The following is a 16,312-nucleotide window of genomic DNA, read 5'->3' on the forward strand; positions in this document are numbered from 1 at the left end:
TATAAGATATTATATAATGGGACAAAGGAAGTGTTGTACTACATCATTGTGCAATTGCTGTTTAGCTTCTAATATTAACTTGGTGCTTTTAGGTACATATGTCATTGGTAAAGTCCGCGCTTTGACCCTTTCTGCGTATGGGGCAATGAAATATTGATGAACCAGCATCAAGTGAGAAAGGTGATAAAGATTGTTAGTAAAATGGGTCATAAGATGACAATTAAACTATTTTTTTACACTTTATCTAAGACAACAGCGAGCTGCAGGATGATAAGTAAGAACTCTGCAGTCTTCTTTTTACTGTCCATAATAAGTTGTGTTAGATGACATGTCTAAATTTTTTTTCTTTGCAGTGATTCCCAAAGTAGTTTACTCAAGGGGCGATTGGCGTGGTGATGCATTCTGACCGGGCGAGGGCGACGTGGGGTGGGTACTCTGGTTCTTTGGTGGATTCCAGCTGATTTACTCGCCCGTGGTCTACCCTTGTTCTTCGGTGGTCCTGATTGCCACTTGGTCCCGCGGTGCAGTGACTGGGGTGATCGGGGTGCTTGGTGTGTTCTCTCCACCAAATAAGACCAGGGTGGGGGTGAGTTTTCCGTACATAGCTTGTTCACTGGGTCGTGATCTACCCAGCTGCGTTGGTGGCCCCGTAGAGGAATGGGCCCGTTTGCAGTGGCTTGGGTGTGGGTAGGAGGTGAGTTTGCTCCTTTGCCTTTCAGGTAAAGGGCCGCACTTGTCAGGTCAGGGATGCAACTGTTGGGTAAAAGGATGTCTCGTTGACAGATGGCGGTTTCCCAGCGGCTACATCTAACCCCTTGTGATATCCTCACTGCGGCTGGTCCCTACATATTCGGGCCCCCACCCATCGGTAGAAGAGGTAGCTGTGGGTGGGTTCCTTTAAAACTTACAGCGTCGGAACTATGCTTGTCAGCCCTGCATGGTCTTCCTCCGCTTACGTTCAATGTACGCGGCTCCTCCGTTCCCAGCTCCTTCTACTCAGTCCTCGCCGCCTCCCCATCACTGCGCTTCGCCTCCCCACTCCGCCGGCAGAGCGTGAGAAAGAAGGGCGAGGACAAGATGACAATCAAGTCATCTGTACGGTGCGCTGGCGGGGAGCTGTCTGTCAGCGGTGCTGTCCGTCCGGCCGGACACGGCCTCGGCGGCGTCCACGGCGGCGAGGGGCCCATGGACGCCGTCTTTCTCAGTGACGATTTCACCCAGCCGGCCTCCGTCGCGTCGTCCCCCTCGGTGCTATGAGGTTCGTCCACTCGCCTGCGTGATGTGACATCGGAGGAAGAAGATGTGGTTTTGATCTGATTCGATTTGGACCCCGATATCTCCCGACCGTTCGGTCTGGGAGAGCCCCAGACCGAACGAGTCGTTCGTTACGGGGGAGCCGATCGACCGAACATATCTGTTCGGGACGAGAAGAGGCCAGCCCGAACACCATCACTCTAGGCCCTTTTTTGCGTTGAATAAAAAAGAAAACAAAGCCCAGTTTACCCCCAAAACTATTTTGACAAAGAAAGCCCACTTTTGGCTGTGAATAATAGAGGTCAGATTTGCCATACTCTAAAAATATTGAAATGGTCCAAAATAATTTTGTCGTGAAAGATAGAAAATAACGAATAAGATACTACTAAATAATCACTATGGATTGAAGCCAAAAAAATTGCCATGATCTTTATAAGCAAAATTTTCCATGGTTTAAAAAAGATCTTTTTATGCAAATGGCAAAAAGAAAACAGTTCATGGCAATTTTGCATCTCTACCATGATGGCAAGAAATGTACATTAAAAATTTGTATGCTATTTTTACTGTATAATTGAAGAGACAAAAAATATAGATTAAAAATTGCCATCATGTGGAGTAGAAAGAAAAAAACGCACAAATCTTTTGTTTAGTAGTAATTGCCATGTTTTATAAAGTAAACGTACCATAGTCAATAGAAGCAAAAATTACCATGAACGGTGGAAAAAGGCAAAATTTGCTGTGGATGTAAAGTAGTTTTGCCATGGAAAACTAGATGTCAAACTTGTCATGCTCCATGGGAGTGGAGCAGACGTGTCATGAGTGACAAAAAAGTAAATTTGTCATGTATGTCACATAAAAAATGTCATGGCAATAAAAAGCTAAATTTTCCATGTTAATAAAGTTAAATTAGAAATGGAAAAATAGAAAGTAAAACTTGCCATGGCAATAAAAGCTAAATATTGCCATGGGGATTTAGGTGAAAAATCCCATGTTAATAAGGGTCAATTTGCCATCGACAAATAAAAAAGTAAAACTTGCCATGGCAATAAAAGTTAAATATTGCCATGGGGATTTAGGTAAAATTGCCATGTTAATAAAGGTCAATTTGCCATCGACAAATAAAAAAATTGCCATGGAATAAAAGTTAAATATTGCCATGTGGATTTAGGTAAAATTACCATGTTAATAAAAAGGTAAATTAGACATGGCAAAATAAATAGTAAAACTTGCCATGGCAATAAAATGTTAAAATTGCCATGGGGGTGTAGGTAAATTCGCCATGTTAATGAAGGTGAAATAATTACTAAACCTTGCCATGGCAATATTTGCCATTTTTTGTTTTTGACAATTTAAATAATTACCGCGACAATTTAAATAATCAAAAGTTGCCATGGCAAGAAAGCAATGAATACCATGATCCGAGAACTAAAATTTCTATGATTCGGTAACTATATTAGTCATCTTCCAGGAAGCAAATTTGCTATGATGCGTAAACTAAATTTGCCATCATCAATTCAACTAGTTCTTTTTTATGTTTACATCGCAAGAAGTATAAGATTAGTTGCCATGGTAGAAAATAGTAAAAATGCGCCATGATCCACCATCGAAAGTTGCCATGGCAAGAAAGCAATGATTTTTCCATGATCCGAGAACTAAATTTGCCATGATTCAATAACTGTATCTGCCATCTTCTAGAAATTTTTTACACTGAGACAGCAAATTTAAGATAAATTGTATAGTACAATACATGTTTAGTCCTGAATCCTTCTCTCTAAACGAAAAGCAAGATTTGATTACTCCATATCCCTTTTCAGTTTAATTATCTCTGATGTTGTTCAACGAAGATGACCAGAAACTCTAAAAATCCCTTTCATCACTACAGAAATTCAGCGCACATAGCCGATCAAATATAGCTGCAAATCATTTATTTTCTTCTCAAAACTCATTCCGTCCTGGAAGACTAGTATGCATATCTGTTTTGTTCGGATCACACAAAAGCAAATGATTTTCAGTCAGTAGAATGGTAACGAAATACACAGAAAAAGTTGTTCTACGGAATCAATAGCTCCCAGAATCGCTTGTTCTATTACCGAGCAAAGCAAAATGGCCTAGTTCACCTATGCCGGCCGATTCACTTGGTGATGTATGCAGCGCTAGAACAAAAAAAATCTTAGAAATGGAAGAATTCTGGGGCTGGGCATTACGGAGCAAAGCACTGACTAGGAGAACGGCGCTAATCTCCAAGCACCCCAGCGGGAGCAGGGCAGCTCGCGTTGGTGACCACGTCGGGGAGCGCAAGTGCCTGGGGTGGTCGTCATCCCCGCGGCAGTCGTCGAAGTGTAGCCCCACGCCAGGGAGCAGCAGATGCGTGGACATGGTCGTCGCCGTCGCGAGCGCCGTCGACGCAGCCCCGTGTCAGGTGGAGCGGCAGAAACCTGGAGGTGGTTGTCGTCGACGCGCAACCTCCCTACCGCGGCTACGGCCTCCCCGGCGGCTAAATCCGGCAACGAGAAGACGACCCCCGCCACGGTCTCAAGGCCTTGGCGCCGGCCTCCGGTGGATCCCACAGCCGCCGCTTCATCTGGATGCGCGTGGGAAGCCGAAGACCCCGCCAGCCGTCGCCGGGGTGGTGGGGAGGCTTGCTCGTGAGTGGGTGGGTCGTGGAGACCGGGAGAGGAGAGGAGTAGTGCGGCCGTGGAGAGACAAAACGTTCGCGGCGACCTCCTGCTTTTCCGAACGATAAGAAATCAATGACGTGGCTGGTCAGACCTACTTTAAGATTCGTGATTCGATCCAATGGTCCATGGGACGTTCGGCCCCAAATCCTAAAATACAGGCGTTCGGGAGTTATTGATTCCGTTCGTGAGGTGCGGTTTATCTGGTTCTAGGTGTCATGGATGACACACAGTATGGGGGACCAAGGCGGCGACGTACCGCACGACACGCAGCTCCTGCTGGTGGAGTCCAAGGCCGGGTTCAGGCCTGCGACGAGGTCGTGTTCCTCACGCTGCCTTCTGGGCCAGCCTCAAGGGCGGCGGCGCTGGCGGCGACGAGCTTCAGCTCTGCATCTAGAGCGGCGACATCGACACGCGCGCCAGTTCAGTTCAGTGTTAATCTCGGTCACCGATGGTTGAGGTTTGTTCTTCTTCCATCCTCTTCCTTCCTTTCCATCGTCAAATTCTTCTTTCGTCCTGCTCCTTAGATTTCTATCCTCTGCAGGTGTTGTGTTGTTTCTCGCTCTAGGTAGGCCCTCGTCGATCTTGCCTTTAGCATTGAGGTGGGAAAAATTAGCATCACGTTTTCTTGATTCCCTACTGTTTGATGAAATGCTTGTGTCCTGATGGATTATGTTTTCTTTTGTATTTCTTCTCCTCCCTGCTGCTTGCATGCTTTGCATTTCTTTGTTTCTCCTACTTGCTCGGTTCATGTTGTTGATTGTCTCCGCATGTACTTACGGCGTTCTTCTCAGTCTAGATCTGTGTATCAGAGGTGTTCTTATATGGTGTGCTCTTTATTGGTTTATTGGTTGTGACAGCTGCAGGGCTGGCGGCGGCATTTGGGGTTGGAGATGGCATGAGATGCAGAGCTCCTTGCGCCACTCTCTTTACAAAGGTGATGTTTGCTCCCATTCGTGGCTTGGTTTGCTAAATCAGTTGTTAACTAGCAATTCTTACAGATATGTGCTTTCATTAAGAAGAAAAAGCTACCATGCTAGATTAGTTGATCCAGGGCTGAAGTTGTATACCAAAATAATGCTGAGAGGTGCTCTGTCAGAAGTACCTTGAGCCTTTTTATTTTCATATTCTCTTTTGCGCACTCATTTAATGCCACTTGCAATCTCAAGTAGAAAATATCATAAAGAGCTTGATGACCTCTGTCATTATCAGTCATATTATATTAAAGGGTGTTTAGGTGATCAATTAGTAAATAATCAATTGTGAGTGCTTAATATAGTATAGTGTGTCATAGAAATTGCCAAAATGTTCAGAATTGGGATATCAAGGCTTAAGCTAAGGCACGCTAGCCACTTTGAACATTGAGACTCAAATGAGCAGGTCCCATAAATAATAAACATACCTCATATACCGGTTGTCAGTAAACCAACCACTAAGATGGGCAGGCTCCACAATTGAACTTCTGGTAATCTTCAACATCTATCTCTTGGTTGTGTGTATAGTGTATATGTCTCTTATGCTTTTGCTACTAATTATGATTTCCTTCATTTGCTCATTTGGCTTACAATAATATAAGCGCCGGTTCTTTTCATTGTGGAAGTTATTATTCTATTCAGATTGGTCCTATCGGTGCTTGATAATGTACGATTAACTGTGCCGATATCTCTAACCTACTACCACTCTGCAGAGTGTAGTCTTAGGTATTGCCTGTACCAATGCAATTTTATCTAAAGTGCTCAATGAGGTCTTTGTATTCTTCGATTTACAGACTATACAAAAGGATCAGCAAAGGAGGACTCAAGTTTGCAACCACCACAGAGATAAGGCTATGGAACATTAGTGCGTGGCTGTTCTGTGCAATTTTTCTCGCATCAAGGTATGCCTCCGTCTCACTGGGCCAGGGCTCGACTTGCCTACCACATATTTGTTTTGTTTGCTGCAGTGTTGTAAGATTGGAGTGTGTTGAGTATGCAATCTTGATTCCAGGAAAAAAAGATTATGCAGTCTATCGCACATGTTTGGTTTGGAGGGGGCCTGTAGATGATGGTTATGATTTTGTTTCCGTTCGGTGATTTATTCAAATGATTCAGAGTAAATCCGAAGCCATTTGTTGCCTCTTGAATTTCTGGTTCTACCTCATGCAAAAAATCTCTCATGGTTCTACTTCTACCTTATGTAGAAAAGCAAATATTATATGTTGATGAGCTTGTTGCTGTTTGGTACTGACCATATTAGTTCCCTAGGCTTGTAAAACAAAAAACTTCATTTCTACCCTATGATTACGTGTCAAAGATGTTTTGTAGATTGCAAGTTTGATTTCTTTTTCTTCAACATGGTTGATTTAGTTTCTCACCTTGCTGAAAAATTCAGGTTGGAATGTTGCCGGTCCAGCCTATGCAGATAATGTATCTGTTATAATGTGATCATGACAGAAAGTTATTTATTTGTTATATACCTGCAGCTCACTTTGTTCACTTCCACAGCACCATTTCATTTTTTGACAGTGGGTTAGACAAGTGTGGTTTTCAGGTGTAGTTGCCTATTAGTTTTTTTTTAGTTTTCCTGTCTCGGTTTCTTCCAGCCTATAAGTTATACTTAGTTTGATTACTGCATCTACAGTTTATTTCTGCTTCTACTTCTATTTCTACTATATTTCTGTATTTACATTTGAATTTCTGTACCTACTTTATTTGTGCTTCTACTTTTTTCTGCACCTACAGTTTCAGTGCTTTATCTGCTCGTGGAGCTATGGCTGTTGCATTGGGCTAAGATTTGATTGCTTGCAGTATGTCAAGGTGTAGGTGCAGACTCATTGTTGATATTGAATACTGGAGTAAGAATGATGATCAATGCTCTAATGAACTTGCATGATGTAGCATTACTATTAGGATATAGCGTTAGGCACATACTTTTTTTGACAGTGGGTAGACAAGTATGCTTTCAGGTGTACTTGCCTATTGTTTTTTTTGTTTTCCTGTGTCGATTTCTCTTTTACTGTAAAGCAAAGGCTGACTGTTAGTATTTGTCGAGTCGAGAGTTTTTTTACTTGGAAGATCACAACATTGCCAATAGAAGAATGAGTTTTATAGCAAATCAGGTTCAGACTTCTATCTAATTTCTTGGTTACATCACCATGATGCTTGGAATATAATTAAGACTTTGGGCCCACTGAACATTAGAAGCTGCATGGAGGATGAGATCATCTATGCCAGTGATGGGAAGCGCACTGTGATTGTGAGTATCTGTATAGATCACATTAATCTACCATGCTCACTATCCAGTTACGCCACGCGCAAATACCATTGGCAGTGTATTTCAACTATGTGTAATTGGTCGGCTATATCACAGCAGTGTACCAGTGTCTTGTGTTGGTGCTTGTCCAATCAAACATAGTTATGTAACTGACATCATTTTGTCTTGTCTACCCATGTCTTTTGTCTAGGCTGTAACACTAGCTGCATACTACCTATCTTTTTTAACCTGGTCATGTAAGACACTTTGTTTTTATCCATGTTCAGTGCTGCTATATAGAACCGATGTTTTATTTCCTCTTGCATTCTGAAAGATTGCCTTGGTTCGTACTGTTTAAGAGTGATATATAAGATGAGGGTTATTCAGTAGAATTTATATGCTTGGGAAAGGTTTTGATAGAAATCAGTGGATGGTAACCATGTCGTAGTGTGATGTAAATGCCATTTGAATCTTGATGGTGGTAACCTGCTATCTTTTCCTCTTTATTGCTGACATTTTGGTCTCTCAGAATATTTTAATGTCATTTGAATCCAGATAATTTTGTTACTCATGCATAGAGCATTTGCATCTGGAAGGTGGCATGCGTGATTGCAACCAATCTTACATGTGTTTGTATTGTTGTTTGAGCAGGAGCTTTTCATCTAAGGAACTGCAATGGCCAAATCTCTTGTGACCGATGACCCAACGGAGCCTTTTTTTGGGCGTGAACTGGTCACCTTATGGTTCTAACTGGGATGCATGCTTTGTTGCATGCTTAAAACACTATTATTGTATCTGGCATCATATCCACATTAGCTTACTCCCTCTTCTGAACATTGTATTTTTTCCATATGAAAACCGATTTAAGTTATTCTACTATCTGTAATACAATTCACATTGCATTGACATCTACATCTCCTACTTACTCACTACTAACACTAGAAGAACACCCGTGCGTTGCAACGGGGCCACATTAACTTTAAAAGTTCAATATTAATATTCTCATATATATCAAGTGACATTGGCGACCTTTTTTACCATCAATTCCTCACATACACTCTCTGCCTCCCTCTTCCTCACTCTCTCCCCCTCTCCCTCTCTCTCTCTCTAACACACACACACACATATCCATCTTATTGGGTACGGGACCATAATCCATCTATTTCACACACACACGCTAGTACATAACAATATGGATTATGTGTATTATATTTGCCACCATAACTGAGGGAATTAATTTAATGTAAATCGGCCAGCCACAGCTCCAAGAATACGCGGAGGAGGTGGCCCGGGTCGGCGTCGGTGCCGTCCGGCACGGGCCACGGGCCCGCTTCCAAGCGCGTCGGCCACCCATGCCGTGTCCTTCAAGTGCCACTTCCACCGCACCAACTCCCAGGGTCACGGCCATGGCCAGGGCCAGGGAAGCCGCCCTTCTTTGCCCCCTTCACCGGCCGCGGCCAACGCGGTGCCGCGGCACCCGGCCTCGCCGTCCTCGTCCTCCAGCACCGTCGCGACCCAGTGACGCAGCCCAAGCATCGGCCTCGAGAATCAAGAACGCTCGACAACGTAGAGGGAAGGAAAGGTCATGTACATGTCATAAGAAAGGGAGTTTATTTATCGCTCCCTTGATGTATTGTTTCCTTTGTTTGGAGATTGATTACCATCCGTGAGTTAAGGTAAGGTTTACGTGATTGAGCATTTTTTGAAAATCAATTATTTGTTTTCTAATTAATGTAATTGAGTGATTTAAGGTAAGGTTAATTAATTTAGATTTGATCTTTAGAGATTGTTCGTGATTGATTCTACATTACTAAATAACTTGCGCCAGTATGGAAAGTTCTGATCTGTTTAGATTTCTTTCATTGTGTGAGAGGGTGACGCGAAAATAAACCGATGAAGTGAGGGGAGGGGACGAAAAAAATCTACGAAAAAAAACCAGCGAAGGTGGGAGGAGGTACAAAAAAAAACCATGGAAGGTGGGAGGAGACTACCAACTGTTTCATTAGGAGTAGAAATTATTAGAGATTAGAGATTATTTGTTTCCTGAAAATCTATTATTTGTTTCCTAAAGCAAATTGCATTAATGAGAGAGATTTCGTAGATTTGGCTAAGGTAGGAAAAAATCTATTATTTGTTTGCTAAAGCAAATTGCATTAATGGGAGAGATCCGTTGATTTGGCTAAGGTAGGAAAGAATCTATTATTTGTTTGCTAAAGCAAATTGCATTAATAGAAGAGATCCGTTGATTTGGCTAAGGTAGGAAAGAATCTATTATTTGTTTCCTAAAGAAAATTGCATTAATGAGAGAGATTTGTTGATTTGGCTAAGGTAGGCGGTTTTTGCGGTTCGTGGCGGCTTAGTGTGAGGTGGGACGAGGTACCAAAAAAAACCATGGGAGGTGGGACGAAAAAAAACCTGGGAGGTGGGAGTTGTCCCTGGTTAACCTACGAAATTTCGTAGATTTTTTTAGGACGAAAAAAAACCGTGGGAGGTGGGACTAAAAAATGTTGGGGAACGTTGCAGAAAACAAAAATTTTCCTACGGTTTCACCAAGATCCATCTAAGAGTTCATCTAGCAACGAGTGATTGGATTGTATCTACATACCTTTGTAGATCACGCGCAGAAGCGTTCAAAGAACGGGGATGAGGAAGGCGTACTCGACGTGATCCAAATCACCGGAGATCCTAGCGCCGAACGGACGGCGCCTCCGCGTTCAACACATGTACGGTCAGCGTAACGTCTCCTTCTTCTTGATCCAGCAAGGGGGAAGGAGAGTTTGAGGAAGATGGCTCCAACAGCAGCACGACGGCGTGGTGGTGGTCGAGCTGCAGTACTCCGGCAGGGCTTCGCTAAGCTCTATGGAGGAGGAGGATGTGTTGGAGAGGGAGAGGGAGGCACCAAAGGCGTGGGTTGAGAGGCCCTCTTTTCCCCACTATATATAGGGAGCCTAGGGGGGGCGCCGGCCCTAGGAGATGCAATCTCCTAGGGGGGGGGGGGCGGCGGCCAAGGGAGGAATCCCTCCTCCCCAAGGCACCTAGGAGGTGCCTTCCCCTTCTAGGACTCTTCCTTTAGGGTTTCTCCCACCCTAGGCGCATGGGCCCTAGGGGGAAGTGGCGCCCCAGCCCACTTTGGGCTGGATCCCTTCCCACTTCAGCCCATGGGGCCCTCCGGGATAGGTGGTCCCACCCGGTGGACCCCTGGAACCCTTTCGGTGGTCCCGGTACAATATCGGTGACCCCGAAACTTGTCCCGATGGCCGAAATAGCACTTCATATATATAATTCTTTACCTCCGGACCATTCCGGAACTCCTCGTGACATCCGGGATCTCATCCGGGACTCCGAACAACATTCGGGTTACTTCATAAACATATCCCTACAACCCTAGCGTCACCGATCCTTAAGTGTGTAGACCCTACGGGTTCGGGAGACATGTAGACATGACCGAGATCGCTCTCCGGTCAATAACCAACAGCGGGATCTGGATACCCATGTTGGTTCCCACATGCTCCTCGATGATCTCATCGGATGAACCACGATGTCGAGGATTCAAGCAACCCCGTATACAATTCCCTTTGTCAATCGGTATGTTACTCGCCCGAGATCTGATCGTCGGTATCCCAATACCTCGTTCAATCTCGTTACCGGCAAGTCACTTTACTCGTACCGTAATGCATGATCCCGTGACCAGACACTTGGTCACTTTGAGCTCATTATGATGATGCATTACCGAGTGGGCCCAGTGATACCTCTCCGTCATACGGAGTGACAAATCCCAGTCTTGATCCATGTCAACCCAACAGACACTTTCGGAGATACCCGTAGTATACCTTTATAGTCACCCAGTTACGTTGTGACGTTTGGTACACCCAAAGCACTCCTACGGTATCCGGGAGTTACACGATCTCATGGTCTAAGGAAAAGATACTTGACATTGGAAAACTCTAGCAAACGAACTATACGATCTTGTGCTATGTTTAGGATTGGGTCTTGTCCATCACATCATTCTCCTAATGATGTGATCTCGTTATCAATGACATCCAATGTCCATAGTTAGGAAACCATGACTATCTGTTGATCAACGAGCTAGTCAACTAGAGGCTTACTAGGGACATGTTGGTGTCTATTATTCACACATGTATTATGATTTCCGGATAACACAATTATAGCATGAATAAAGACAATTATCATGAACAAGGAAATATAACAATAATGCTTTTATTATTGCCTCTAGGGCATATTTCCAACAGTCTCCCACTTGCACTAGAGTCAATAATCTAGTTACATTGTGATGAATCGAACACCCATGGAATTCTGGTGTTGATCATGTTTTGCTCTAGGGAGAGGTTTAGTCAACGGATCTGCTACGTTCAGGTCCGTATGTACTTTACAAATATCTATGTCTCCATCTTGAACATTTTCACGAATGGAGTTGAAGCGAAGCTTGATGTGCCTTGTCTTCTTGTGAAACCTGGGCTCCTTGGCAAGAGCAATAGCTCCAGTGTTGTCACAGAAGAGCTTGATTGGCCCCGAAGCATTGGGTATGACTCCTAGGTCGGTGATGAACTCCTTCACCCAAATTGCTTCATGTGCTGCCTCCGAGGCTGCCATGTACTCCGCTTCACATGTAGATCCCGCCACGACGCTCTGCTTGCAACTACACCAGCTTACTGTCCCACCATTCAAAATATACACGTATCCGGTTTGTGACTTAGAGTCATCCAGATCTGTGTTGAAGCTAGCGTCGACGTAACCCTTTACGACGAGCTCTTCGTCACCTCCATAAACGAGAAACATTTCCTTAGTCCTTTTCAGGTACTTCAGGATATTCTTGACCGCTGTCCAGTGTTCCTTGCCGGGATTACTTTGGTACCTTCCTACCAAACTTATGGCAAGGTTTACATCAGGTCTGGTACACAGCATGGCATACATAATAGAACCTATGGCTGAGGCATAGGGGATGACACTCATGTCTTCTATATCTTCTGCCGTGGTCGGACATTGAGCTGAGCTCAATTTCACACCTTGCAACACAGGCAAGAACCCCTTCTTAGACTGATCCATATTGAACTTTTTCAATATCTTATCAAGGTATGTGCTTTGTGAAAGACCTATGAGGCGTCTTGATCTATCTCTATAGATCTTGATGCCTAATATATAAGCAGCTTCTCCAAGGTCCTTCATTGAAAAACTCTTATTCAAGTAGGCCTTAATGCTGTCCAAAAGCTCTATATCATTTCCCATCAAAAGTATGTCATCTACATATAATATGAGAAATGCTACAGAGCTCCCACTCACTTTCTTGTAAATGCAGGCTTCTCCATAAGTCTGTGTAAACCCAAACGCTTTGATCATCTCATCAAAGCGAATGTTCCAACTCCGAGATGCTTGCACCAGCCCATAAATCGAGCGTTGGAGCTTGCACACCTTGTTAGCATTCTTAGGATCGACAAAACCTTCCGGCTGCATCATATACAATTCTTCCTTAAGGAAACCATTAAGGAATGCCGTTTTGACGTCCATTTGCCATATTTCATAATCATAGAATGCGGCAATTGCTAACATGATTCGGACGGACTTTAGCTTCGCTACCGGTGAGAAAGTCTCATCGTAGTCAACCCCTTGAACTTGTCGATAACCCTTAGCGACAAGGCGAGCTTTATAGATGGTCACATTACCATCCGCGTCTGTCTTCTTCTTAAAGATCCATTTATTTTCTATGGCTCGCCGCTCAACGGGCAAGTCAGTCAAAGTCCATACTTCGTTTTCATACATGGATCCTATCTCGGATTTCATGGCTTCTAGCCATTTGTCGGAATCCGGGCCCGCCATCGCTTCTTCATAGTTTGAAGGTTCACCGTTGTCTAACAACATGATTTCCAAGATAGGGTTGCCGTACCACTCTGGTGCGGAACGTGTCCTTGTGGACCTACGAAGTTCAGTAGCAACTTGATCTGAAGTTTCATGATCATCATCATTAACTTCCTCTCTAGTCGGTGCAGGCACCTCAGGAACATTTTTTTGAGTTGCGCCATTTTCCGGTTCAAGAGGTAATACTTCATCAAGTTCTACTTTCCTCCCACTTACTTCTTTTGAGAGAAACTCTTTCTCTAGAAAGGATCCATTCTTGGCAACAAAGATCTTGCCTTCGGATCTGAGGTAGAAGGTATACCCAATAGTTTCTTTAGGGTATCCTATGAAGACGCATTTTTCCGACTTGGGTTCGAGCTTTTTAGGTTGAAGTTTCTTGACATAAGCATCGCATCCCCAAACTTTTAGAAACGACAGCTTAGGTTTCTTCCCAAACCATAATTCATACGGTGTCGTCTCAACGGATTTCGATGGAGCCCTATTTAAAGTGAATGCGGCAGTCTCTAAAGCATAGCCCCAAAAAGATAGCGGTAAATCGGCAAGAGACATCATAGATCGCACCATATCTAATAGAGTGCGATTACGATGTTCGGACACACCATTATGCTGAGGTGTTCCAGGCGGCGTGAGTTGTGAAACTATTCCACATTTTCTTAAGTGTGTGCCAAACTCGTGACTCAAGTATTCTCCTCCACGATCTGATCGTAGGAACTTGATTTTCCTGTCACGTTGATTCTCAACCTCACTCTGAAATTCCTTGAACTTTTCAAAGGTTTCAGACTTGTGTTTCATTAAGTAGATATACCCATATCTACTCAAGTCATCAGTGAGGGTGAGAACATAACGATAGCCACCGCGAGCCTCAACACTCATTGGACCGCACACATCAGTATGTATGATTTCCAATAAGTTGGTTGCTCGCTCCATTGTTCCTGAGAACGGAGTCTTGGTCATTTTACCCATGAGGCATGGTTCGCATGTGTCAAATGATTCATAATCAAGAGACTCTAAAAGTCCATCAGCATGGAGCTTCTTCATGCGTTTGACACCTATGTGACCAAGGCGGCAGTGCCACAAGTATGTGGGACTATCATTATCAATCTTACATCTTTTGATACTCACACTATGAACATGTGTAGCATTACGCTCGAGATTCATTAAGAATAAACCATTCACCATCGGAGCATGACCATAAAACATATCTCTCATATAAATAGAACAACCATTATTCTCGGATTTAAATGAGTAGCCATCTCGAATTAAACGAGATCCTGATACAATGTTCATGCTCAAACTTGGCACCAAATAACAATTATTGAGGTTCAAAACTAATCCCGTAGGTAAATGTAGAGGTAGCGTGCCGACGGCAATCACATCGACCTTGGAACCATTCCCGACGCGCATCGTCACCTCATCCTTCGCCAGTCTCCGCTTATTCCGCAGCTCCTGTTTTGAGTTACAAATGTGAGCAACCGCACCGGTATCAAATACCCAGGAGCTACTACGAGTACTGGTAAGGTACACATCAATTACATGTATATCACATATACCTTTCATTTTGCCGGCCTTCTTGTCCGCTAAGTATTTGGGGCAGTTCCGCTTCCAGTGACCACTTTCCTTGCAATAAAAGCACTCAGTCTCGGGCTTGGGTCCATTCTTTGGCTTCTTCCCGGCAGCTTGCTTGCCGGGCGCGGCAACTCCCTTGCCATCCTTCTTGAAGGTTTTCTTACCCTTGCCTTTCTTGAACTTAGTGGTTTTATTCACCATCAACACTTGATGTTCCTTTTTGACTTCTACCTCTGCTGATTTCAGCATTGCAAATACTTCAGGAATGGTCTTTTCCATCCCCTGCATATTGAAGTTCATCACAAAGCTCTTGTAGCTCGGTGGAAGCGACTGAAGGATTCTGTAAATGACCGCGTCATCCGGGAGATTAACTCCCAGCTGAGTCAAGCGGTTATGTAACCCAGACATTGTGAGTATGTGCTCACTGACAGAACTATTTTCCTCCATCTTACAGCTGAAGAATTTGTCGGAGACTTCATATCTCTCGACCCGGGCATGAGCTTGGAATACCATTTTCAGCTCTTCGAACATCTCATATGCTCCGTGTCTCTCAAAACGCTTTTGGAGCCCCGGATCTAAGTTGTAAAGCATGCCGCACTGAACGAGGGAGTAATCATCGGTACGTGCCTGCCAAGCGTTCATAACGTCTTGTTCTGCAGGGAGAACAGGTGCATCACCTAGCGGTGCTTGTAGGACATAATCTTTCTTGGCAGCTATGAGGATGATCCTCAGGTTCCGGACCCAGTCCGTGTAGTTGCTGCCATCGTCTTTCAGCTTGGTTTTCTCTAGGAACGCGTTGAAGTTGAGGACTACGTTGGCCATTTGATCTACAAGACATATTGTAAAATATTTAGACTAAGTTCATGATAATTAAGTTCATCTAATCAAATTATAATGAACTCCCACTCAGATAGACATCCCTCCAGTCATCTAAGTATAACATGATCCGAGTTAACTAGGCCGTGTCCGATCATCACGTGAGACGGACTAGTCAACATCGGCGAACATCTTCATGTTGATCGTATCTTCTATACGACTCATGCTCGACCTTTCGGTCTTCTGTGTTCCGAGGCCATGTCCGTACATGCTAGGCTTGTCAAGTCAACCTAAGTGTTTGCATGTGTAAATCTGTCTTACACCCGTTGTATGTGAACGTTAGAATCTATCACACCCGATCATCACGTGGTGCTTCGAAACAACGAACTGTCGCAACGGTGCACAGTTAGGGGGAACACTTGAAATTATTATGAGGGATCATCTTATTTACTACCGTCGTTCTAAGTAAACAAGATGCAAAAACATGATAAACATCACATGCAATCAAATAATAATAGTGACATGATATGGCCAATATCACATAGCTCCTTTGATCTCCATCTTGGGGCTCCATGATCATCTTGTCACCGGCATGACACCATGATCTCCATCATCGTGTCTCCATGAAGTTGCTCGCCAACTATTACTTCTACTACTATGGCTAATGCGTTTAGCAATAAAGTAAAGTAATTTACATGGCGTTTCTCAATGACACGCAGGTCATACAAAAAATAAAGACAACTCCTATGGCTCCTGCCGGTTGTCATACTCATCGACATGCAAGTCGTGATTCCTATTACAATAGCATGAACATCTCATACATCACATATATATCATTCATCATTCATCACAACTTTGGCCATATCATATCACAAAGCACTTGCTGCAAAAACAAGTTA

The 16,312-nt window shown here is 43.8% G+C and overlaps 1 protein-coding gene across 10 annotated transcripts; it reads left to right on the forward strand.

The window, feature by feature from the left end:
* Positions 1 to 799: 799 nt before the first annotated feature.
* LOC125544482 (uncharacterized) lies at positions 800 to 8,066 on the forward strand. Of its 10 annotated transcripts, none has more exons than XR_015619158.1 (6): positions 3,744 to 4,389; positions 4,474 to 4,497; positions 4,790 to 4,866; positions 5,698 to 5,805; positions 6,650 to 6,762; positions 7,812 to 8,066. XR_015619158.1 is itself a non-coding variant. In XM_087547421.1 (5 exons), the coding sequence occupies exons 2-5, from the start codon at positions 4,148 to 4,150 to the stop codon at positions 5,751 to 5,753; spliced, it is 399 nt and encodes a 132-aa protein (XP_087403547.1). In that variant the 5' UTR covers positions 800 to 1,258; positions 4,143 to 4,147; the 3' UTR covers positions 5,754 to 8,066. The 10 variants fall into 10 exon arrangements, 2 of the variants coding, with proteins under 2 accessions (XP_087403547.1, XP_048564150.2); XR_015619159.1 differs by having other exon boundaries at positions 6,716 to 6,762; XM_087547421.1 differs by adding an exon at positions 800 to 1,258 and having other exon boundaries at positions 4,143 to 4,389; positions 5,698 to 8,066.
* Positions 8,067 to 16,312: the final 8,246 nt, after the last annotated feature.

Source organism: Triticum urartu, chromosome 3A, assembly GCF_056163025.1.
Source record: "Triticum urartu cultivar PI428250 chromosome 3A, HENAU_Tu73, whole genome shotgun sequence".
Lineage (NCBI taxonomy): Eukaryota > Viridiplantae > Streptophyta > Magnoliopsida > Poales > Poaceae > Triticum > Triticum urartu.

What these genes read in the sequence shown, in the direction of transcription:
- LOC125544482 (XM_087547421.1), top strand. Translation starts at nt 4,148, where the DNA reads ATGGATGACACACAGTATGGGGGACCAAGGCGGCGACGTACCGCACGA. An exon ending in CTCGGTCACCGATGGTTGAG is followed by an intron (nt 4,390 to 4,473) that starts GTTTGTTCTTCT and finishes TATCCTCTGCAG; the next exon opens with GTGTTGTGTTGTTTCTCGCT. An exon ending in TGTGTTGTTTCTCGCTCTAG is followed by an intron (nt 4,498 to 4,789) that starts GTAGGCCCTCGT and finishes TGGTTGTGACAG; the next exon opens with CTGCAGGGCTGGCGGCGGCA.